General features: G+C 43.3%; 2 protein-coding genes across 3 annotated transcripts; one reads left to right on the plus strand and one right to left on the minus strand.

Moving 5' to 3' along the window:
* Positions 1-551: 551 nt before the first annotated feature.
* On the minus strand, positions 552-17986 carry BORA (BORA aurora kinase A activator). 2 transcript variants are annotated; one of them, XM_033147978.1, is made up of 12 exons: positions 17853-17986; positions 15079-15251; positions 14172-14278; positions 13920-13965; positions 12228-12309; positions 11449-11514; positions 10964-11020; positions 8932-9155; positions 6211-6364; positions 4471-5048; positions 2154-2285; positions 552-970 (listed from the first exon to the last, which is right to left on the minus strand). In XM_033147978.1, exons 2-12 carry the CDS (start codon positions 15232-15234, stop codon positions 881-883), a joined length of 1692 nt encoding a protein of 563 aa, XP_033003869.1. In that variant the 5' UTR covers positions 15235-15251; positions 17853-17986; the 3' UTR covers positions 552-880. The 2 variants fall into 2 exon arrangements, with proteins under 2 accessions (XP_033003869.1, XP_033003870.1); XM_033147979.1 differs by lacking the exon at positions 10964-11020.
* Positions 17987-18998: 1012 nt separating this feature from the next.
* Positions 18999-25854, plus strand: MZT1 (mitotic spindle organizing protein 1). The gene is made up of 3 exons (XM_033147980.1): positions 18999-19128; positions 20468-20613; positions 24512-25854. The coding sequence occupies exons 1-3, from the start codon at positions 19080-19082 to the stop codon at positions 24533-24535; spliced, it is 219 nt and encodes a 72-aa protein (XP_033003871.1). The 5' UTR covers positions 18999-19079; the 3' UTR covers positions 24536-25854.
* The last annotated feature ends 374 nt before the right edge of the window (positions 25855-26228 follow it).

Here is a 26228-nt window from a genome sequence, read left to right on the forward strand (position 1 = left end):
CAGGCTGCTGCTTTTGAGCTGTACTAAAATTGTTATTTCTCACTAAACCCCATTGACACATGTTACCATGAAAGAGGGATGCAGAGCTTACACTGCCAAGATAGTTCATTGTTTTTCTTCCCATGCCGAGTTTCCCTTTACAGCTAAAAGGAAGTTAGAGGAGGGGAATGCATGCAAAAAAAATTCCATTGCTCAGGTACTTTGAAGGTATTAAATAAAGATCCAACTTATGAAACAGATTGCTATCCCAGGTGCACCAGTATCGAGCACTAGAAATTGCAGATACAACTTTCAACCTGGGTGTGAAGACTTTATTACATTTGATTAACAATTCCAATATTGGAGGGGGCAGGGAGAGAATAAAATATGCAATTGGTGTTCACGAATATGTAAAAAACAACAACCCAATGACCATTAGGAAACAATGCACTGTATTAAAGATTTTACAAGTAAAAATGCAATCATTATCTACAGCTACAATTCATTTCCATAGCAAGCAAACAACATGGGGAAATTTCTACTTATCATTTTTCATTGCACGATTCTGTATGTTTTTGCTGAAGTGCCGCCTTTTGCAAGAACTGAATCTCCACATGGAGGGTATGTGCATGTCTCTGGTGTGGTAAACCTTTTCTTGTGGCAACCATGAAGAGCCACCACAAAGCTGCATCTCAATACACCCCAGCTACCAGGGGCCTATATGATCAGGCCTTGGGGTTATCAGGAGTCATTGTCACATGCTCTGTGCTCAACAATCCTCCTGATAGTGGGAAGCAATTGTGCCAGTCAAGTCTTCTTCCCATGCATCTCAAAAACCCCACTTAAGCTTCACGGTGGACAGCTGCTTGCTCCGCAGAAAGCATATAAGCGGATGTGCAAATCATTTCGACAGTGGCATTTCTACAAGATGGTTTCTGGATTGAGTAGCAGGCTCGTTTTCAGTCCAAAAGTTGGGAGTGGCTTTTCCTTGCTTGAGAAAGAGAGAGAAAACACAAGGACACACAATTAGATTTATTCCAGGAAGCCAAAAGGAATTTCCTGACCATTTCCTTTCCAACCAGTTTAACTAGGGAAGAACATCGCAGCTAACTAAAGACCAAGCCTATAGACTTTTGCTTCTCTGTGAAGTTTATCAAGTGAAAAGTATGGGAGAACACCAGTGATGCTTCAGAGTCACATCATGTGTAACAACTTTTATATTTTCTGATTAAATGAGTGTGAGGGTGCTGGGGGTAGAGCGCAGCTACACAAACTGCAAGGATAAAACGGGGAACAAAAATAATTCAGAACTGTGTTAATGTTACTAACACAGGTGGGCAGCAAGTTTTTTTAAATCCATTTTGCTAGGAGATTGGCAGTAAGATTTGGAAGTTTTCTCTCCATTCTTACTCTCGCCTCCAAGGTAGTATGTGCTCCAGGTAACCTGCTGTCAGGATCCTCAAGGGGTTGCTCACAAGTAAAGACAAAGTCCGCCTTGTCTTTTAACCATTTTATTGTGCAAGGGTATTTACAGTGCAGAGCTACTGAGAAACATGACTACCTAGTTGCTAGACGAATCCGGAATTGCCGTTCTAGGGCTGCGACCCCAGCATGAGAATTTCAGCATCCTGAAGTGCCACCTTCCCGGTTTTTTTGACCCCTCTGCGCAGTTCGGGCAGTGGAAGTGGCAGCTCTCCTTCAGAGCGGGTCTGCCGGGCGGTGCTGGGTCCTTGAGCAACATCCAGGAGCCTTTGCTCCACCTGGCTGCCTGAGGATAACTCTTCCACCCCAGGGGAGGTGCTGGAAGACCCGCTGGAAGACGTATCACTAGGAGTGGCTGGGGCTGCCTGTACCCACCCAGACTCTGTCTGGCAGGGGACTGCAGCTCCCTGACACCTATCCACAAGGCAAAAGAAAATGCTGAAGCCTTGTCACCAGCCACTAGATGTCTCAGGCTGAAAAATCCTATACTCCACAGGGAGTTACAATTCTCTTACACTTTTCTAGGACTGCCGAATAGAAATGCACAGAATTTCTTTGCCATCGGTCTGGCTTCAGAGATTTCAAGAGGCCCCTCTCACACGCTTGCAGTCGTGTGTCTGGAAGCCTAAGGGCTAGAAACCGACACAAAAAACACATTCGAAACCAGATACTTTAACCAATGCCACTCCTACCTTTGTTTTGTAAACATGAAATTTCTTCCGAGTCTCACAAACGTGAGTGTCATTGTCTCGGCAACTCGTCTCCGATGCAGCTGTGTCCATCAGACTGCTAGTACAAGTCTGAGTGCTGTAACCACTGTCCGCCTGGCGAAAAGAAATGAGAGAAGTGATACCGATCAGTTTCTAAAAAGCAGCGAGAAGACGGAGAAATTGCAGCATACCAAAAGACAAAAACCTAGCATTGTCATCACCTTGATAACAAGACAAGATGGCTTGGCAGAACAGAAGTCGATTGGCTGGTCCAAACCAAGCCACAAATAGAAAGCTCAAGAAGAGGAAAACTGGTTTTCTTCCATTTCACACAGAACAAGCCACAAAAAAATTGTCCATTGATATACTGTAAGCCCGCGACTTATGCAGGGTTACGTTCCGGGGATTGCACCCAAAGCCAAAATAGCTTATAGCCAAAACACATTGGGTTTGACGGTGGGTGGGATTGCAGTGTTCTCTGTCAGTTCAGCTTTTGTCTTCTTCCCTCCCTTGAACCGGGTGTTTCAAGAATAATTTAACTTTTAGAACTGGTGTCCTAAGTTTGCTTGTTTTCCGCCTCTGTGCCCTCTCCCATTTCTTCATCGTGTCCTCACACACACACCCCAACACTCTCCACCTCATTCATAGCTTTTGCTATGGGTTCCCGAGATCGAGGAACACGGTTCTGTTTATGTGTGGATACAACAGGACTCCATTTTGAATCAGGATGGCTGACTGAATTCCTGAGCAACGCCAGCTACAAGGCTGCTAGTTTCCTACAGGGAATGTGTGTATTTTCCTATGCGTACAATACACACCTCTTTCAGCACATCTAGAAAAATACATGGATCCCAGCAAGTCTCCAAGGGAAAAGATGACTGAAAATAATAATTCTGCTAAATAACAACAGCATTGTTTTCAGCAGCCAGCCAGCCACTTCCAAGCAGAGCATGAAAAAAAATGACCCCTCACCTTTGGCTAAAGGTATACTGGTGCTGAACATGGGAGTTTCCATGTAGCATGAATAGCAGCTGCTGGAAGGCTGGACATGGGGAACCTGTAGCACTCAAGATTTTGCTGGGGACTGATGGGAGTTGAGAGTCCAGCAACGTTTGGAGGGCCACAGGTTCCCCATCCCCTAGCCGTACAGACATGGTCTCCAGCGTATATTCAAGATGGCAACCTCACTAAGTTTGAGAGACCACAATGGGTCCAAGGTATGAAGATACAGTTCCAAGTGTGCAGGGCCCAGAATGCCTAAGAAATCAAGAAGTAGCCTTACCTCGGTCCAGTATACCTGAAGGAACGTCTCCACCCCCATTGTTCTGCCCGGACACTGAGGTCCAGCGCCGAGGGCCTTCTGGCGGTTCCCTCACTACGAGAAGCCAAGTTACAGGGAACCAGGCAGAGGGCCTTCTCGGTAGTGGCACCCGCCCTGTGGAACGCCCTCCCACCAGATGTCAAAGAGAAAAAACAACTACCAGACTTTTAGAAGACACCTGAAGGCAGCCCTGTTTAGGGAAGCTTTTAATGTTTAATAGATTATTGCATTTTAATATTCTGTTGGAAGCTGCCCAGAGTGGCTGGGGAAACCCAGCCAGATGGGCAGGGTATAAATAAATAAATTATTATTACAGGTGGGTAGCTGTGTTGGTCTGCCATAGTCGAAACAAAATAGAAAATTCTTTCCAGTAGCACCTTAGAGACCAACTGAGTTTGTTCTTGGTATGAGCTTTCGTGTGCATGCACACTTCTTCAGATACACTGAAACAGAAGTCACCAGATCCTTAAATATAGTGAGGGAGTGAGAGGGGTATTACTCAGAAGGGTGGTGGGAATGGGTGATCAGCTGATAGGTGTGGAAAAGAACAAATAAATTTCAGGAATAGACTGGAAAGAGAAGTGGCTGAATTGCAACTAATCACCAAACTTAAAACCATGGAGAAACCTGGTCTGCACAAAGACATTGGATTCTTATCTCATTATACATAACAAAGCTATCTTTAGCCATCTCACCCCTTGCCTTTCCCTGCAAGACTAATTGCAGCCGTTAAGAGTCATCAACAGGTTTTCCACACCTATCAGCCAATCACCCATTCCCACCACCCTCTGAGTAATACCCCTCCCCACTCCCTCACTATATTTAAGGATCTGGTGACTTCTGTTTCAGTGTATCTGAAGAAGTGTGCATGCACACGAAAGCTCATACCAAGAACAAACTCAGTTGGTCTCTAAGGTGCTACTGGAAAGAATTTTCTATTTTGTTTAAATTAATTATTATTATTATTATTATTATTACCTGCATGCTACTGTTCTCGTAGGGACTGGCGCTGCTTTCAGCTAGAGGCGACATACACATGCAAGAACTTTCATTACTGAAGCCAGCCATTGGCGTGCCACTATTCTCCGCCGATCCCTTTACCAAGTTCTCGTCCAACATCTCCGGATCAACCATATCCACCGTATAGTTTTCCTTGAAACTACCCGGGTCGTGGAGAAATGTCAGCCCTTCCTTGCAGGCTTCAGGCACATCTGGTGAGATAGACACCCGGGCAACCACCAAATGGGTGCTATGTGCAAACGCATCCCCGTTCAATGGGTGCAGGTTGACCTTCGACTCGGCTGGCAAGGACATTTCTGCAGGCAAAGCCTTGGCTCCTTCCTCCTGCCCTTCGCTCAAACTTTCAGGCGTCAAAGGCAGACAGACGAGGGAGCTCTGATAAACTGTCATTCCTCTGCGTGCCACAAGTCTCATGGGGGAACAACTTTTCAATGGAGAGCATTCCGTGTAAGAATTCCTGGTCCCGGCAGGAGTTAGTCGGCAGGAGTTAGAAACAGAAGGAATGTCTGGGGAGCGAAAAGTAAATTGTCTTTGATCTGCATTTGGGGAAAGTAGGTGGGGGGGGGGGGGAGAGAAACATGAACATACAATAAGTGAAACGGCTTCAAAACAGTAAATTCCTAGAGACTGGGAGGGGGGAAGGGTTACAAATATTCTAGGTTGCAAACTGCAAGACGAAGAAGAAGAAGAAGAAGAAGAAGAAGAAGAAGAAGAAGAAGAAGAAGAGGAGGAGGAGTTTGGATTTGATATCCCGCTTTATCACTACCCGAAGGAGTCTCAAAGCGGCTAACATTATCCTTTCCCTTCCACCCCTACAACAAACACTGTGAGGTGAGTGAGGCTGAGAGACTTCAGTGAACCCGGTTCACCAGATTACGAGTCCACTGCTCTTAACCACACCACACAGGCTCTTAACCATTACACCACACTTACGAAATAGCAACCACCTTATTGTAGATTTCAGGCTTGTTAGGACAGAAAAATCATGGGGAAATGGGAAAGTATCATGGAAGTTTTATTTGCTCGGTCCCAGTTCAAAGATGAAATGGACCAAGCTGGAAGAAATATTTAGGAATAGGTTAATTTGAGTTTTTAATAGATTGAGAATTGGAACCAGAAGATATATAGGCTATAGTATAACTAAGTTAAGTCAAAAAGGATATAAGAGGTAGTGAGGGGTAATTTGAGGTTGGTTTGACAGAAAAACTTTTTTTCTTTTTGAAGTTAAGATGTGTTGGAAAATTAAGAATTAAGATTTAAGATATAATGTGTAGGATTTTATGACTAAGATGAGAGGGTGAAAAGTAGATTTTACAATGTTACAAAGTTACTAAAAGAAGTTTGGAAATGAACGCAGAGGAGAGGACGGGAGGAGGTCCCAATGGAATGTTAAAAAACTAGGAAAGACAATGAGATTTTTCTTTTTCGTTTTTCTTTTTGTAGTATTTTTGTATGTTTGTAGAATGTAGTTTTTGATATTTTTTTGTCTGTTATTGTTTGTATTTGTCTTATTGGAAAATTTAATAAATTTTTTCAAAAAACAAATCAAAAACAAAGATGAAATGGACCAATCAAATGCATATGTATTATTAGGGTATTTCTACGCCACTTCTTTTGTCCTAAAGTGCTGCCCCCCCAGTGGTTAAAAGCATGCAACAGCAAATCAGTCTGGTCAACATACGCAAAATTACAAAATACCTGACAGTGGTGTCTTTCTTATCTGAATGCCAATTGGGGAAAAAGCTGGAGAAGGAATATTTGCAGGACTCCTCTCTGGAAATGAAGGACTAGGCAGGCTTCCCAGACTGCAGGTCCTGGAGCCTCCCTGAATAGGGCTGGAGGAAAACTGGCCCTTTCAACATGTAAGAAAAGTTTAAAATAAGGTTAAACAACAGCTGCACACCTAGAATGGCTCACTTTCTATACTGCCCTTCATCCGAGGAGCAGAGGGTTGTTTACAATACGAAAACACAAAAATGCACCACATAGTAACGAAACAAAAGGAATACCCATCCCTGCCGCCACCAGTTTAAAAGGCCAAAGATTGGCTCATTAGCCAAAGCCCTGGGAGAAGAGGAATGTTTCTGCCTGGCACCTAAAGATATGTAATGAAGATGCCTGGAGGGTCTCCTTAGGGAGAGCATTCCACAAGCATGGAGCCACTGCCGAGAAGGCCTGTTCTCGTTTTGTCTGCCCTCTGGATCTCTCACGGAGGAGGCACACAGAGAAAGGTCTCAGAGGATAACGCCAGCGAAACTTCAAACATGGCACTGGGCCCCGATTCAGCAAACGGATCCTGCTAGTGGAAGCCCAGGCAAGGACTCTAGACTAGTGCAACACACACACACCCTGCCCAAAATGTCTCGGGATGAGGGTAGGACAACCCCCAGAGCAGCATGTGGCGGCGGGCAGAATTGCTTGCTCTGACAGAATGTTTGTAGTCACTCTGCGTCAGGGTGGATAAAAATCAACGACTTTAAAAAAATAAAAATAAAAATCGGATTTTTTTGATTTAAATCGGATTTTTTAAAAAATAAAATGCTTTTTGAGGAAAATATATTACCATCCAAAGGTTATTCAATCATGAAATAAAGATTAGTTTTTTTAATTATGTAGAATAAGGCTGTATATGTTTATTTTTATTTTTTTGGTAAATAAATTCCATTAATCCATTCACAATGTCATTTATGCTCTTCCAGAGGTTTTTGTAAGATTATTGGGCAGTTTCTCTGCCTCAAGATATTATCACAGATGCTTGGTTTACTTTGGCAGTTCTCAAAACTGAATTTGACTCAGCAGAGATCACATGCCTCTTCTTCACAGCAAAAATGTTATAACATGAACAGAGTTGAGAAAAAGACCTTAATCCTATTGTTCTACAAACCTATGAATACAGAATCAACCCCTTCAGTGTTAAGTTTCAAGAAGTTCAGTGAATAGAATAGAAACAATATTTTTCTGATTGTTTGGAGTGGAATGAATCTAATAAATCTATTTAAATTGTTATTATTAAGGTAATGATTATTTTTCTCCTTCCTAAGTACAACAGAAAAGTTGTCCAAATATGAGTGATTAACCTATTAAACTGGGGATAAAAAAAACTTAGTCTGAAAAGTTGTTATTCTAAAAATCTTCATCTACTTGCATATTAAAGTTATACCAGCAAGAATTAGTCTTTATGTAGAAAACTGTGATTTAAATCAAGCCTTACTGACTAGTGATTTAAATCATGATTTAAATCGTGATTTAAATCAGTTTGATTTAAATCAAATCTACCCTGCTCTGCGCTGAATTCCTCAGTGTGTCTATGCACATTCCAAACTGCTTGAATTTCTGAAAGTCTACTTCTCCCATGGTGTGACCAAACAATGTGTACCAAAAAGCAGTTTGATGCACAAGTTTTCCAGAGGGATACAACAGCCATGCGATGTTGATTCAGCAAAGTAGAAACTAAATCCTCTAATGCAAGGCTAGGGAACTTGCAGCCCTCTGGATATTCCTGTGCTCCAGCGCCAACCATGCTTGACCACTGACTGGAGCTGATAGGAGTTAAAGCAAGGATAGGAAAAGCTGTTGGGATTCCTAATGGAGCACAGCGATTTGGTTTTTTCCTTCCTCACAAATAGGAACGGGGTAAGCACTGCGAGCTAACAGTAAATCACACAACGGAAGTGATGTTAACTCTTTATTAGCAAAAATAAAAGATCTGCACAGGAGCGCCAGGGTAATGAGCATGGCAACACATCCCCAACAGGTCTTGCCCCATGGAGCAGCTGCCAAGACTGAAGGTCCCAGCCACCTAAGTCCCCTCTTCACCAGGGTTTCTCCAAAGCAATCTGAGACTGCGCCTGTATGTCACTAATCTCTCCTCCGTCCTTTTTACGCCTCTCCTGGTTCTGGGAGACCGGGGCGGGGGAGCTTGTAGCAGGAGGGGAGATATTCATGCCTTTTCCCCAGCCCGATGCATCTCTGCCTCTTTGCTTTCCTCCTCTCCTGTTTTAGCTTCTGCCTCTAATTCTGAACTTTCTCTGCCACAGACTCTCCCAGCTCACTAAGTCCTGTTACCTCTTCTGCTTCTGACACCACCTCCTCCCAGTCTGCTCCTTCTGACCAATCATTGTCACCCCACCACCATTTCCCAGGCTCTGAGCCTTCTTCCTTTGGGGGTCCCCCAGCTACTTCTTCCCACCATTCCTTGGCACCCAACCAGCCAATGACGCTAAACATAGCTCAGCTGAAGACCACCACCAGCAAACAACTGTGCACCTGGATCAGCAGCGCTGGCCAGGAGCTGTCCTCTGCAGCATCTAAAGGGCACCAGGTTGGGAACAGCCCACCAAGATGCTTGTTTCATAGGCATGCTACCGTACTGAAAGTGTCTGGCACGTAGGAGCAAGATGCCAAGCGCAAACTCCTTACCGAGCTGGATGTATTTAGAGGGCTTCTACAGCGGACTGGAGAGATGTCTATCGAACACAGTACTCCAAGAGAGGCTGGGACATTGTGTGGACTCTGAGGAGAAGGGGAGAAGCTCTCCGACGAGAGGCTTCCGTTCTCGTCTAAAAAAAGCTTCCTCCTCAACGAGGAAGTGCTCAAGCTTTCCTGAGACTGGTCGGCCAATTCATCGGGTTTAAAATATTCACCTGAGGAACGCAAGAGTCATAGCTGTCAAGGAAACCGTTTCCACACAGATGCTGCAAGTCAAGTCGTTATTCCTTACATAGCTAGCATTAAATGAATAAATTAAATGTAATAGCACGAAGGATTATTACAAAATCCAGCAGCCGGTTTAGCACAGTCCTTTGAAGCCCTCAGTAGGGCATTTAGGGCTACTTAAAACCCATGGGGTACAAGTACACACACAGGATTGCAGTTGAATCAGACAGATGCTCTCCCACCCACAATGCACTGCAGCATCGCCACAGAGACAGCTGAGGATCTGCATACAGTAGAAACAACGACAGACAGTCACGGTATCTGTACCTCAGACAAAATACAAAACCGTGTATATCACTGGAAGAATTGCATAAATATGAAACTAAACTGACAATATCATAATGCAAAGGGCATTTATAAATATTTCATCAGAGGCAAACCTATATATGCTTTAAATCATCAAAGTGCTAGTACAAAGTGCAATTTACAAAGTGCAAAAATACAAAGTGCCATGTAATGTTCAATATAATGATGAAGATGGTATAGCAAATGTCTGTCAGACGCGTAGGTCCATCCTCACAATGTTGGGGAAGGTTATTCAGAATCCCTCCAACATGTGGGTGTGTTCTCCCGACGGGTGGCTAGCTTCAAACTTTCCGTTTCACCAACGGTTTCTTCAAGGTCTGGACTTTTCATCAAATCAGAACAAAGAGCTGTATTGGAAGGATGGGAGTCTGAGGCACTGTGAATAGCTGAGTTATGTTTTCTTTCTTTGTTCTGATTTGATGAAAAGTCCAGATTCTGAACAACCTTCCCCAACATTGTGAGGTTTTGTATTTTGTCTGAGGATCTGCATACGGCAGAGCAGGCGCTGCCACAAGTCTCTTGTTCAACTCTTCCTTCAGTCACGAGCTGGCTGTGTTGCGCCAGACAACCTCACAGCCTCAGAGCTCTGTGCTATGGGGGGAAAGCAAGAATGCCAAGCTTTCCTTACACAGTTGTGGTGATTTCATGGAGATCAGAAATATGAAGTGTTCAAGGAATGTTCAAAATTATGGGTTGCATCCAACCAAGTGTTAATCAGACCCACTGAATTTGATAGTTACAGGTGTTGGTCTGCCATAGTCAAAACAAAATAAAAAATAAAATAAAAATTCCTTCCAGTAGCACCTTAGAAACCAACTAAGTTTGCTCTTGGTATGAGCTTTCGTGTGCATGCATACATCTTCAGATATTCTTCTTCAGGTATCTGAAGAAGTGTGCATGCACACGAAAGCTCATACCAAGAACAAACTTAGTTGGTCTCTACGGTGCTACTGGAAGGAATTTTTTATTTTTTATTTTGAATTTAATAGAACATGCTTATTAATTTCAGCAGCTTTCCTCCAAGCAGAACCAGCATATATAAACAACTACAACCAATGAAGAAGGTGCTGCAGCATGGAGAACTCTGCCTCAGTTTCTACCATATTTCATTCATTTCTCCCTCTCACCTGGTCCCTGTCTCCCCTTCCCCAAAACCACTCAGCACTTCACGGCCATGAATTACACTCAAGAGCTCACCGAGTTGTGCGTCGCCTTCTTAGGGCTTATTTCCCAAAGATGTTTTCTAGTTCCTCAAAACTTGGGGCTTCCCCTGAGTGTGTGCCAATACCTTCTTCATTAGCAAGACTAGACAGCAGAAACAGAGGGAACGATGGCATTACCATTGCCGCCACCACCTCAAGAAAACTCCCATCGTACCCATTTCTACAGAGACTGGATCTAGACGAGCAGCTCTCCCCACATTACATACCTAGTATTTTTTCTATGTCAAAATCAACAGGCAGAGATAATACTGTCTGGCAAGCGGCTGCAGAGAACAAACAGAATGTTTAGGGCAAAGTCATCAGGGTCAAAGCTTGAAAAACAAACAAACAAACCCAAAAAACATCATGACCATGTTTTGTTAAGAATAACTGCATGTGGACATCACAACACACTATAACCCCAGGCCTCCTGCACAACCACAAGGAAATTGAAAGTCTTTATCTCCTATTGACTGCCATTTGGCAAGTCGCCTGAACCCTAAACTTTGGCTACGAGCAGTTGGAACACACCAGCTTTATACTCTACGGTTTGAAGTTGTCTTTTTCCAAACGTGCCAGTTTAATATTAATCACAGGCTCTCAGGTTTGGATGGAAAGAGAAGCTGTGCTCTGCGTGCAGTTAGATTTAGGCACAATAGACAATACATTCCACTGAGCAACTTTCCCCTCCCTCATCTCGTTTCATACAAACCATTGTTTCTCCCAGGATGCACAGTGATTTCTCTGCCAATCGGCGAAGCGTTATTTAGATCGATACCTGCAAGATAATCAAGTTCCCAGTTAAAAGCTGGTGTAACATTAACAGAGAAACAACAGAAGTATCCAGCACCGTCCCAAGAATTCAGGGAGAACAAGTGCATAGGAAAAGGAATGGGCTGTTTTCAACCGAGTCCTGCTGGTGCACAGACTTCCACTTGGCACAACAGGAATTCTCCTCTCTCCTTGCACAACTTGCCAGCAAATCTGTTACACAGGTTCACACCCATGGTGGCGGGGGTTAGGGGAGCAAAAGGAAAGAAAGTCCCAATATGCTTGCACTAATGGGACAATATTTCCAATACACTGAAACTGGCCTGCCACGTTTTACATTTGGCTACAGTTCAAATTAGTCAATGTGGCAGTTCCAAAAAGCTGCTCAGCTTGGTACTTTTAGACTTTTCCATCAGGTGGGAAATTCCATAATAGGCATCCGTTCCCAAGGACTTTGGGCACTCTCAGTAAGAGGACTTAGTACACAGGTGGAGTTAGAGAATCCTTGGTCCTGCAGCTTCAATCAGAGGAAGAAGTCATGTTTCATGTCTCTCCTCCAGTCAATTGTTACCTGGCAGGACATGATTCAGTGTTGCGCAGTTCTCATAGTCCAGGCCACACAAAACCACGCCCAATGTGACCCACGGAGGGTTCCCCACCCCTGAGCTAAGTGGTTCGCGCAGGAACCTTTCCCATTTTGATGCAAGAGACCATACTTACATCGAGTGGAGTTAAAATGAGAAACCTGTTTCTCACTGTGATCAGTCCAAGGAGATGGAACAATGGTGCTTTTGGTGAAGAACTGAAAAAGGAAAATGTTGTTATGGTATGTGTTTACCATGACATTGTGGGTGACAGTCAATTTAGAGCACAAAGGAGTAGTTTACTCCTCACCGTGCCATAATCCCTAGGAACTACAATCCCCACAATTCTTTGGGGGAAGACAAAGTGGGTGTGACTTGAGTGCAGCTTGCCACGTTGTCTAGATCTGATGTTGCGATTCATCTTAACTACGGTTAGCTAATAAAGCCACCTTTGGTAACTATGGCTCAAAGCTGGCTTGTTTGAAACAAGTCACACTTCATGCTAACCACAGTTTCTTGGTCTGGGTAACGTAAGCTGCAGTTCAGCACAAGCCAAACCTTCCAGACTCCCCCCCCCCCAGTTGTGACGTGGGAGAGAGGATTGCAGGAGCCGAAGGCTCACTGAGGCCAATTCCTGTTTATTCACGTTGGACCAAAGTTTGAGTGATGCCACCATCTACATACCAAAAAACATTTAACACAACCTCCTCGTTTATTGTGAATGCATGCACAGTTACCTTAGCACAGGTTCAATATACCCTACTCCATACACTAGTGAATCAAAACAACTCATCACATAACTAGAGATGTAAAATTTCCGGAAATTTTGAAGCTCAGAAAAAAACCCGTTTTTTTCCAGGGTTTTTTTTTTTTTTTTTTTTTTTGGAAAATAAGGAAATTTTTGAAAAAATTAAAATGCTACATTGGCACTTCTTTTTTCTTTTCCAAATTGAAAGTCATTCTGTTACTTTAGAAACATAAAATATAACTATGGACAATTTTAATGGGCATTAAATTATCACATCTAGCATATTAAAAATATAGTGTATCCAAACAATTATTACAAACAGAATTTACTTTTAAAATAATATTTATTTGTATTTGCAACAAATGGAGCAACAATCTCTTGAACGGTTTACTAGTTTATGTGGAACAAAAAAACCTCCACAAAACAATTTTTAAAAATCCAGAAGTAACAATTATTCAAATTTCCTCTCTACAGTATTTATTTTAAAAAATTCTCATAAAAAGAACTGAAGAAGGACGTGGGACTAAGTTTCAATGAATGGGCATGAAATATAATCAGTCATTTTCTGAGCTGTAATTAAGTATATACTTTCAGGCCCTTTTTGTTGCTCTATATTTTCTTCCAGTGCTTTGAGGCCTAGTGAAGAGGAACAGAACCATTGCATACCACACGCATGCTAAAAACAAAACTGAAACCTTTTTCTTTTCTGGTGACAACAGCACCTCCTAAAGGAAGAAATGTATCTTGTTCTTGCATTGGGGAGTTCAGTTTGTAACCTAGGACTTGCTTGTCCTCACAGAAATTAGAATAATCAGATACCATACATATTTTTTAGAAATGATTTATAAAATATTTGAACCCCTTATTTCAACCAACTCTACACCGCACGTGATCGTTCTACCTTTGCCACATGCACACCCCAGCAGAATGAACTGATACACTCCTGGGACAGCTTCACTATGCGATGAACTATCTGCGGAGACTAGGCTTCAGGCCCCAAATACCTACACATACAGGTTAAATTATATTCCATGTATCGTTAAGATCTCCAACTCAATAAACGATAGTACTGATGGTTACCTCTTCAATGGCTTTTTGTCTTTTTTCTTCCATCTCTTTATCTATTCTACAAAGTGAATTAAACAAAAAAAGGAAATGGAAAATAGTAGTTAGTTTACTGCAGAAAAACAAACCGACTCCAAGACACAGAATAATCAGGGTAGCAAGCCAGGTAGGTGGATGCAACTTTTCAACAGGTCAAAGGAAAAAGACTCTCACTTATTAAACTTGAAAATCAGTTCTGTTGGCTGAATGCAGTAGAAGAAAACTGACCTGGCTTGGCTTAGATACAACGCTTGACGGTGTATGTCTTCTGAGTCTATTTCCACAGGGTTTATTAAAGCTAGTTCATCTATAGACCATCTAAATTTTCCAGGCGTCTAAAAGAAGGAAGAGAGCACTACAGTGACATATGCCACAATCAACTTCCTTGTTTCAAGATAAAGAAGCAATCACACATCCCCAGGAACATCTAACTGGACCAAAGATTCCCTTAGAGCAGGCATGTCCAACAGGTAGATTGTGATCTACCGGTAGATCACTGGTAGATCATTGGCTCCCCCCAAAGAAGATGAAGAACTGTGGCTCCCCTAAAAAAAGGCTCAACATTTTACCTCCTCCCTGAAAAAACTCAACAACTCTGACCCGACCCCCCCCAAAAATGGGCCTTTCTCCTTCCTAAACAAAGCTCAATAACAACTTTGACCTGAACCCCCAAAAAGGGGGTAGATCACTGCCCATTTTTTAAAAACTCTGTGAGTTCACAGTCTCTTGGGAGTTGGCCACCCCTGCCTTAGAGTAGTTTTCAAGTGGTATTCCAAGGAACCCTCAGATTCCACAGAAGCCGATTGGAGATTCCCATACAGAAAGATCAGGAGCAATGGGCTAGCTTCCATGGCAGCCAGCTCTGCAATATTAATCTTAGATGTTAAGACATCAGTTCAGCCCCCATTCCAGCTCAGAAGACGCAAGGTCTATTTCTCCCAATTCCTCTGAATAAATTTGGGAGTTGGTGAATATAAGATTTGGTGTTTGGTTTCTTTCTTTAAAAAAATAAAATAAAGACCTAGAAGGGAAAGAGCAAACTGGTCAGAGATCAGATTTGAACGCCCTCGAAAATACAAATGCATGGAAATAAATAGAATACACACAACAACATGTGGCAAATCACAAGTCTTACCGCAGAGGATATTGTGGATTTAAACAGTGTTGGACTTGACACAATCTGTTCCTGCAGATGGCTATAATCACTTGGGCTTTCAAAGGGGTTCTGGACTGCGAGCTGCCTAGGTGACTCTGGTGTAATCTGCATCTTGACTTCTTTTGCATCACCCATAACTGTCCGCTGAACCTAAGAAACGGACAAGGAAAGTACGTGCATCAGACATATCAGCACCCTACAGATTTAAAGCAAGTGTGCTTTACAGCAGGGATGGGGCAGCTGCTGGTCCTCCAATGGCCATCAGCTCCAGGAAAATCACATTAAAGAGCCAACCATAGAATCATAGAGTTGGAAGAGACCACAAGGGCCATCCAGTCCAACCCACCATCAAAGCATTCCTGACAGATGGCTGTCAAGCCTCCGCTTAAAGACCTCCAAAGAAGGAGACTCCACCACACTCCTTGGCAGCAAATTCCACTGTTGGACAGCTCTTACTGTCAGGACGTTCTTCCTAATGTTTAGGTGGAATCCTCTTTCTTGTAGTTTGAATCCATTGCCCCGTGTCCGCTTCTCTGGAGCAGCAGAAAACAACCTTTCTCCCTCCTCCACATGACATCCTTTTATATATTTGAACATGGCTATCATATCACCCCTTAACCAGATTTGAAAATAAGGGATCAGCAGTCTCACCTATCCTGGGGACAGTCACATGTCAGTGGTGGGCGGAGCCAGAAGCAAAAGTGGGCGGAGCAGCAATGTAAACTCCAAGCGGGCTCAGGCTCGGAACAGAGCAAAGAGGAGGGCAGCCATGTCCTCTGCGCGATGGAGCCCCATTGTGTTCTTGTCTGATCCCATCAAAACAGGACAGGAAGCAGCAGCTGCTCAAAGGCAGCCAGGCTCCACCTGCCAGCTAACCCTATTGGCCGGCTGAGGGGCTCGGTGGCAACAGATAGGGGCTGATGCAGGGGGAGGAATACACCCCCCTGTAAGCACGGGAAACGGCTCCCACTTGCTTTGTGGGCTGAGGCTTTTCTCTCCAAGTAGGCGAGGTCTTCCCACCCAGCCCCTGGCCAGCAGGGGAGGAGCAGCTTCCATTAAAAACGGAAAATTTAAGGGAAATAAAAAATAAGGGAGAGCAGCGGGAAACTGCTTGAAATAAGGGAGAATCCCGGGGGAAACGGGATACTTGATAGCACTGCTGGACACAGTATTCCAGGTGAGGTCTGACCAGAGCGGAATACAGTGGTACTATTACTTCCCTTGATCTAGATGCTATACTCCTATTGATGCAGCCCAGAATTGCAATTGGCAAAGATGCCCCAGAAGCACAAGGTGCACAAGGCAGAGGCTGGAAGGGCATCCAGTTTCAAACTTGCATTGCCACAAAAGCTAGGAGGGCTGCCACAATTCACAACTGCCTTGGCCCTTTGTATGAAACATCTTGCCCAAATACGCAGTAAAAGACTGCTATTATTATTATTATTATTTGAATTTATATACTGCCCTATACCTACAGGTCTCAGGGCGGCTCACAGGATAAAATCAGAATATAGGTGTCTGTCCCATTCTAGCATAGCTGGTCAGTGATGGTTCTGCCAGTGATGGTGCAATGGATAGTATGTTGAACCCTCGGAGGCTACGGTTTGATTCCCTACTCAGCTACAAAGCTCACTTGGTGACCTTGAGGAACCAGTCTCAGCCTAACCTACCTCGCAGGTTTGTTGAGGGGATTTAAATGAGGAGTGTGAGAAGAACCACATAAGCCACCATGAGCTCCATGGAGAAAAAGGTGGGATATGAACACATTGAATTATGGTGCTGGAGGAGACTCTTGAGAGTCCCATGGACTGCAAGAAGATCAAACCTATCCATTCTTAAAGAAATCAGCCCTGAGTGCTCACTAGAAGGACAGATCCTGAAGTTGAGGCTCCAGTACTTTGGCCACCTCATGAGAAGAGAAGACTCCCTAGAAAAGACCCTGATGTTGGGAAAGATGGAGGGCACAAGGAGAAGGGGACGACAGAGGATGAGATGGTTGGACAGTGTTCTCGAAGCTACTAACATGAGTTTGGCCAAACTGCGAGAGGCAGTGAAGGATAGGTGTGCCTGGCGTGCTCTGGTCCATGGGGTCACGAAGAGTCGGACACGACTGAACGACTGAACAACAACAACAATGAACACATCAAATATTAAGTAAATAAAAACAGCAACATGGCAAACGTGAAATAATTTTTACAAAATGCCAATGGGCTTTTTCTCTTGGCCTTGGGTAGCAGCTAGTTCCTTGTTTCTCTCCCCAGGAAAGAATCCCAACACTTCGTTTCTCAACAGCTGAAATGTGAACTCCGAAGAGATGTGTGGTCAAGCAGCTAGATTTAATTTATTGATTGATCTAATCCCCATATAGCACTGCCCTATTTCTATGCAGTTTTTTATTTTTATTTAAAAAAAAAAAACCACAAACATGCACAGCAGAATAACAAAGGGAACAATATAGATGCGGCAAGCTGGGGAAGCAAAGAGCTGCAAGCACAAAGGCTTGGGAAACCAACGAGGACCTCTCTGGCTACAGATAAGATTCCCCTCTCACTTTTTGCAGGAGCTCCTTGATCATAGCTCTGCAAAACGGCATTTGAAAAGGATATATTGAAGCAGGATTTTTAAAAACAACAAAAATAAATAAATAAATAAACCCTCTATATAAATGGCGCATATTGGAACCAGGCGGGCAAATCCCTTTCAGCAGGATGCAGCAGCCCTTCCGAAGCCCCAGAAGCATCTTACCTGCAGCCGCTGCTCATTCAGACTCGCCCTCCTGCCGACTCTACAAAGTTGCTCAAGGTCTTTAACTTCTCTTTCCCTGCCGGCCAATCAGCGCGAGAGACCTCGGCGGGCGCCGCCAATCACAGCTCAGAGCGGGAGCTTCCCCCCCTCTCCCCCCCTCCCCAACATACCTCGCTCTATATATACATTTGAATCGCTTCCCTGGTTTTACCGGCTCGCGTGGGCAAAAGGAACGGAGAGCGACGCGAGGGTTCGGGGCGGGGGCGGGGCTTCAATTCAAAACGGACGGGCGCTCCCATTGGCAGGGAAGGGAAGGAGGAGGCGGGGCTGCCAGCGAGAGAGCGGACCAATGGAGCCGCGGAGCCCCAAGCTCACGCAGGCGCCCTCCGTCAGAGGCCGCGCGAGGTGGGGCCTCGTTCGCACCAGCCGCGGGAAAAGAGGCAAGGAAAGCCGTAGAGGGAGGGGAACGTAGCAGAGAGTGGAACTTCCGGTACTGAATTGAAAACGGTCCCCTCTGAACCATAGAAACATTTCTCTTTCGTGTTGTATACACACACGTGTAATATATTTCGCATTATATACATATATATGCGCAATAATACACACACAGCATATCTGTATATAAAAACACATACATTTTATATATAATATATATATGTATATTTTATACGTTTTATATAGATCTGTTATACAGTATATGTGTTATAGATCTGTGTTTTATATAGATATAGTTACAGGTGGGTAGCCGTGTTGGTCTGCCGTAGTCAAAACAAAATAGAAAATTCTTGGGCTTCCATTTCATGCGGAAAGAATTTTATATAGATATGATGGAGAGCGAGAGAGAGATGGGTGATGTGTGTGTGTGTGTTATGTGCGCGTGTGTGGTTATATATATTGTAAATATCTATAATACTGTATATATAGTTGTTGTTTTTTAAATGTGCCGTATACCGTATATCTGCTTGTACTAGTCTATGAATGAATTAGAGGAGCGCCTTGGGTGAGCAGCTGGGCTCAGGGGCCGCTTCGGCGCAATACCCGGACGTGGGGGTGACACCTGAAACGGGAGGCGGCCGTTATCTCTTCGGTTTGCGCACGCGCACACCAGCCCCTGCTTCTGGAACCTACCTCTGCGTCGGGGTGAGGGAGAGGGAGAGGGAGGAGAAGGAAAACCCCGACGCCGAGCGCCGCCAGTAGAAGCGGGCGCTTTTGTTTGGCTTTTGCCCTTCTCCGTCATGGCGAATCCCGCCGCGAACTTGAACGCCGTGAGGGAGACCATGGAAGGTGAGGGTCTCGCGGGCGCGGCGCGCGCACTGCGCTGACCGTTTATCCCTCCCCTCACACGCCCCTGCTCGCTCCCTATTATTATTATTATTATTAATTATTATTAATTATTATTTATTACTGCTACGACCATAATCAGTGCCGGATTTACGTATAAGCTAAACAAGCAAAAACTTAGGGTCCCACTCTCTTGGGCCCCCCCAAAAAAATTTAAAGGAAAAAAAACCCCTGGATGTCCATTTCCAAAATATAAGATAAAAAAAAATAAAAAATAAAACCTACATGCAGCAACAGTGTTTTGTGTTGTATATGGACCTATTAGGTCCACAAATTACCATATAGCATATATTCAACACAAAAAACTGGCAATTTGTTGTTGACAAAGGACAGTTGGACATATAAAAGGCCCCATTACCTTCAGTAGCTGAGGGCCTCATCAAACCTAAATCCGGCCCTGATTATTATTATTATTAACCCAGCCAGATGGGTGGGGTATAAATAACAACAACAACAACAACAACAATAATAATAATAATTTATTAACACTACAAAACTAGGCTGAGGAGAAAAAGAGAGAGTGCTCCAACCAGGGGCAGCCCAAGTCATTTTGCTGCCTGAGGCAAGATGAGGACTTGACCCAACAGTTTGACCACACTGGTGGGGCGAATCTTCCTTCAATGCTTGAGATTCTCCATAACACCCTATAATAGGCCAGGCAAGCTAGATTTGGGGGTGGGGAGAGATGTTGCTGTATGACAGGCCCCATGGCACATGCTCCTAGCTGCTTTACACACACACACCAGAATTTGCCGTCCGAGGCAGCTGCCTCACTCCGCCTGGTGGGAGGGCTGGCCCTGGCTCCAACCTGGAGCTGCTAAGGCATATTCAGTTAGAGAGAACGCTGAAAACAAATCATACAGAAAGCCAGACTTGTCCCAACACGCAGCCAGGAACCAAAGCTAGCCTTGGGGGGTTTCCACCACAACCTCTGCAGAGGATTGAATCTTAAGTTCACCCCCCACCTCTCTCTCTCTAACTGGGCTAATCATAGAATTTGGAAGGGAACACGAGGGTCATCTGGTCTAAAACCCCTGCCATGCAAGAATATTTTGCCCACCATGGGGCTTGAACCCAGTAAAATATGCCATTAAAATTAAAATTCAATTTTATTCAAATTACTAAAGAAAATATAGCTTTTATATTTGGTATTTTACTGGTGGCAGTGAAATTACACTCCTCACTTTATGAACATGCATTTGAAAATTGCATATTTTTATGTGTACAAGAAATTGCTAGCCCAGTACAGCCATACAATGTTAATTTGAAAATATTTTTTCAGTCCTGCTGGAGATATCAAGAATTCTAAACACTGGTTTAGATATGGAAACCCTCTCTATTTGTGTGCGACTTTGTGAACAAGGGATAAATCCAGAGGCACTGTCTGCTGTCATCAAGGAGCTGCGCAAAGCCACGGAAGCCCTAAAGGTATGATCAGTTTTTGGAAAACCAAAATAATCAGTTCAGAGCTCTCAGAATGTTACAACATAAGCTAAAAAACACCCGTGCACTACCTCTGCAGAAATTTGCTTTACTTTCCAACACTGTGCATACTTATCTTACTTTCCAAGACCACAACTTTCTTAACCTTTGAGACTGCATCAAATGATGTCTTCTTAAAAATAAAACAGTTTGTAGTTTTCTGCTATCATTCATGTGAGAACAGGCTTTTTCTCTCACTTTTTCTATAGGTACGCACAGATAGCATGAATGTAATTCATAGGCTCCTATAGGAGGAGGAAAGGTGGGATATAAATTCAATAAAAAATATTATAAGGGCCTTAATAATTGGAGAAGATATTACAGTACTGTTCAATTAAAAATAATTTCCTTTTAAATAGCCTGATCTGCATACTTACTCAGAAGCAGGTATGACATTTTAGTGGGGTGTATATCCAAACATGTGTAAAGTTGCAGTTTTATAATATGTTTTTAGTTCTGGAAGACAACTGACCTTAAGGCCAGGGAAGCTATTTGATTATCAAATTTGTTTTGAACTTACGGCACCATCACCCACAATGGTTGCCGCATGCAGCAGGGATATAATGGTGGATTTGCCCCATCTGCAGGATTGAGATGTTTGGATTGCAGCCTAAGATAAGGTTACCAGATTTTTTTCAATGATTCCAGGGACACTTTTCAACTTCAATTGGAATGGATGGATTTTGTCAGGGGGTTGATTTGTAAATCTGGGGACTGTCCCCAGGAAACAGGGACGTCTGGTAACCTTATGTTAAACCATTCTGCAGTGCATTTTTTTTTAAAGTCTAAACCTTTACATCATGAAATTTTATATTAAGTTTTGTGCAGTGTATATGCGTATTAGGTTTTACTATGCTAGTTATTCCAAGCTGCAATGTTTTTCAAGTGATTGATAAGGCACACATTTTTGTTCTGGATTAAAATTGGAGATACGACTCACAGAAATTACATGTATTTTGTTCATCAGCAGTACTTGAGGGAGCACCTCTCCCTACATTTGTTTGCCTGGGTCTTGAGATCTACGGGAAAGGCCCTATGCATGGTTCCACCAATGACTACAGCCTTTGTGGCAACACAGGATAGCGTGTTCTATGAGGTGGCACACTGCCTGGGGAACTCCTTCCCTACAGAGATACATGAATGATTTTCTGATGCCAACTTAAGACATCCCCTCTGCCCAATCACTTGGAATGGCCAATCTTTTGTGGGCAATGTCAGCGCTGGATACATCAAAGAACTTGATGCATCCTTCCCTTGGAATAATGTCATAATTCATATATTGGCAAGTGGGGGTGGAAAACACACCAATGTTTCTGCTCTGGGAACCGTCAAGTGTCCAATGTTTTAGCTTAGCTTCTCACCACAATCCAGGCTTCCTAGTGGCACATGGGTTGGATACTACTGCCTCATACATTTGTAACCTGGCTCTTGCACAAACCGAGTTGTTCACAAGTCATAGAAGCCAACTCATAGAGGCAGAGGTCCCTTCAGTCCCTCCAATAAAATATTTGAAGGGGTTGCCCCCCCCCATGTTGATGGGCATTACCATTCAAATGTGTGTGCACCACCTTGTGATCGATTATCTGGCGCCGGCGGGGGCCCCCCCCCCCACTTTTAATTCAAGTTGGCACTCCTGCCACAAGTGCAGTCTGGCATGCAAAGAGTGCAGTCTGGCATGCAAAGAGCAGCAAAGAAAGCTCTCTAGCATGAGCACCCCACATTCTGGGTACTGCTGAGCTCACAGCTTTGGAGATTGGCTTGAGCCCCAAGGAATCCACATCAAGGAGCCCTGAAAGCAGCCGAGTGAGCCCTTTTTGACAGCTCGGCGTCAAGTGACTTTCCGCCGATGGAATTAATTGGGAACAATGCCGGGCAGGGACTCGCTGCCTCTTGGAGCCGGCCAGCCCGCAGAACGGGAAGGCGAAGCCCAGACGCCGCCCGTGGCCACAACTTTCCACCGCGTTTCACCCTCATCCCAAGTGCCACTCTCCGCCCGACACCACAATCGCCTGCCTTGTCCGCAGGTGGCGGCCCTGCCCTTCTGCAGCCAGCAGACTTGCCCACGGCCTGCGCAGGGAGGAATCTGAAGCTGACCACGAGGCGAGTGCCAGGGCAGCAGCCCTCCTTGTGGAAAGGAGCGCCACGTTCGCAGCCGCCTCGGGCAAGAGGAGGGCAGGTGTGCCACAGCGATCGCCAGGGTGCATGAGCTGGGCCCTGCTGCTGCGCGTCCATTAACCGCACCTGCACATCTGCGTCTGTGGCGTCACGTGCCCAGCTTTGGAAGCAAAAGCAGTGAGGGTTGGGGGTTTTTTAATGTCATGGATAGGACTACACCGGGGGGGGGGGGATATTTCTCAGTAATTAGTAACTTAATTACTGTTCATAAGCAAATGAACTAGAATGGCCCCACATTTCCCAGGGACATTTAATGAAATCCGGGGACATTCTGGGGACGGAATTTGTCTGGGGACATATTTGCAAATCTGGGGACTGTCCCCAGGAAATGGGGACGTCTGGCAACCCTAGCCTAAGTCTTATAAAGTTAGGTTCTGTTGTGCCTCAGAACATAAGTCTGTTGGAAGAAGTATTGCCCACCAGAAGTTGTAACAAACAGAATGTAAAAATAAGCAGCACTGGAATAAATGTTAAAATCTTATTTGACATTTTGATTGAATTGTATATATGCTGCTGTAATTTATGCATATCCTGTGTTTCAAGTTCAAAAGAAATCTGTAAATACAAGAATAAAAATTTGTGACAGTTGACATTCTTTTGTTTAGAAGTTGGCAGTTTTGAGTTTATGGCTTTGCCTTAATACGGACTCCATAATACATGTGTCTACTTGCAAATCAATTAGATTTGTGTATGCCATACATTTATGCTCATTTTGCTGTGGCATTTGTGGATAGACAATTTGATACCTTAGTTTTGATCACAGCAAAGCTGGAGTTACTGGATAGCTTCAGTCACTAGATACAGACTTGTCAGGAAGAGCGAGAGTAAAATGTTGTTTGGGAAGGGAAGAAAGAAAGAATAGGGTTCAGAAACACTGAAAACAGTTATTATCCTTAAGAGTCTCGTTGATAAGATCTACAAATCCTTGCTGCATCTCACCCATGTATGGATGCACTTGTTCCTTATTCCACCTGCCCACAAACAATTCAAGATAGTTTTCAGAATTGCTGATAGTTTAACAAAGCAATTGATTTAAAACTAGTTAACCCCTGAACTTAATCACCTTCCACACACAAGAAATAATAATCAGCCTTCAAGCAAGAAAGGTTTTGCCCTGGCTTTTGTGAACAGAAGCAACCACTTGCAGACAAAGCACCTGTAAACTGGTGATGAATGTACCTGCTAAACCCTGTCATCTGTGGTAGATAGTGCCAAGACTTGGTTCAGACTCCCCTTGAATTTCTCTTCCACCCCCAGAAGATTGGCACACTGGTAATATTCCTCCTAAGCAGAGCTGCTGTAGCAGTGATCACAAAAGGTTGATAGGATAGGAAGAAGTACTGTTGTTTCTGCCATTTCAGCACATGTGGCTTTGTGTCCAGGCTGCAATAGCAGTCTTTCAGTACCGTTGGTTCATCTGAGAGGTAGTGAGAAGTTCATGGATTTAGTCCAGGGGTACCTACACTGGAAAACACACAACCAGCTGCTGTGGGCAGCTCAGTTGCAATGGCTCCAGGACAGATATTCCATCATCAACATCCTTTCAGCATCAGGTGAAAAATAAAAAGCAACACATACAGCTACAAGCCGCCGTGATACACGTCCATAATGTTAGTAATCTTAATTTTTGTTTTTCATGAATATACTAAAATCAAGTTACTTTTTCTAGGCAGCTGAAAACATGCCAAGCTGAATCTGTGGGACAGCATCTTTGGATTGAAGTAAAGCTTGATGTGGGAGGCTAACAGATGATTTCAAGATCGTGTGCTGTTTGGGACTCCAGACATTATTGGTTGTGTTGGTTTCTGAAGTCTTCACTGAGGAAGAAATATAATGTAAAGGTGTATAAAAAATTTAAATATGCTTATTAACCAATGATGTTTCTTTATTGCACATGATGTTTTGAAAATATGTATGCCACAAATCTGAGATGTAATTTTATTGGCAGTCTTTCAAATATTTCTTATCTCTGAAATAGTGAAACTATACTAAAAATAACCATATGATATACTATCTTCATGTTGCAAAACACTATTGGATGTGGGGTATGATTGACTTTCTTTTTTTAAAGGTACACAAAACTTTGCATAAGGTTTAAATAATATTTTCCATTCAGATTATTTCACTAAATTAAAAGGCACTTGCCAACCTGTGAAGAAAGTTGCCATTAGGCACCTTTGCTTTGTTTAAATATATCCATATTTAAACAATATATTTCATGTATATAATGGAGCTTTTTACTGGGGCAGTGTGGTGCAATATGGTTAAAATTAAACACTGCTTGATTTCAGTGGAAGAGGTATGCACATGCTTAACCATCATCCATTGAAATTAATAGTGACTAAAAGTGCTTAATGTTGACTGACTGGATTATGCATTACTGTTATGTCACCTTTCTTATTTGTTATTACATACTATACAAACAATAATAGAATATTATTATATAAAGTCCCTTGGAAAGGTTATCAAACTTAGTTGGGGAATATCAAATTACATTTTTATTTATGGGGACAGGTTGATCCTTCAGTTTCACAGTGGAATGTTCATTTAATGACCATGGGAAGATTGAACATAAATCAGGGGTGGAAAATGTGTGAACTCTAGCCGTCTTGGTCATCACAAGAACAGTTTTATGTGTTTAGTGATAAAAGATGTTTGCCTTAAGGATTACCTACACATTGTTTTTCTCTGTTCATTTTTAAAATTCTGTTTTCTAAGTATTCTGCTTGTATTCTGGATATTTAAAGGACTATCAAGGAAATAGTCAATGCTGATGTCTAAAATAGAGTAATTGGGTTTTATACTATTATGAAGGAGGAAGACACTTATACTCCAAGATTATATTTTAAGTTGTGAAATGGCTGTAGGAAACTTTGTTTTATTTAGCGAGAAGAGATGTTTCACAGCCCAGTTCTTTGAATTTGTATTAGTAACATGACTTCCTTTATTGTTGAAGCTTCATGAACTTTCTGTTGCTTTATAAGAAATAAAACCATTCATTGCCAACCGTGATATTTGCTTGCAGGTTAGTCAAAAGAGTGCTTGGAAAGTAGGCAGTGGCAAGAGGAGATGAATCTAAAGAAAATGGGTGGTGGAGACATGGAGTTGAAGAAAGGAGGAACTAGGGATGAAGTCAGACTTTGGCAAAGCTACGCTTGGGGCCTAGTGCAGGTGTGGCTAGCCTGTGGCCATTCAGAGGTCAGTTTATACAAGAATTCATAAAAAATAAAAAATTTCCAAGCATCCATGTGTCAGGAAATGGTGAATCCAGACCATGATGCTTAGACCTATCACACTTGGGTAGGAGTTGTGCAAACTCCTGGCTAAGATTTTCTAAAGCTACCATTTTTTGATAGTTTGAAGATCATCAGCTACTCTCTACAGGT

Source organism: Lacerta agilis, chromosome 4 (assembly GCF_009819535.1).
Source record: "Lacerta agilis isolate rLacAgi1 chromosome 4, rLacAgi1.pri, whole genome shotgun sequence".
Taxonomy (NCBI): Eukaryota; Metazoa; Chordata; class Lepidosauria; order Squamata; family Lacertidae; genus Lacerta; species Lacerta agilis.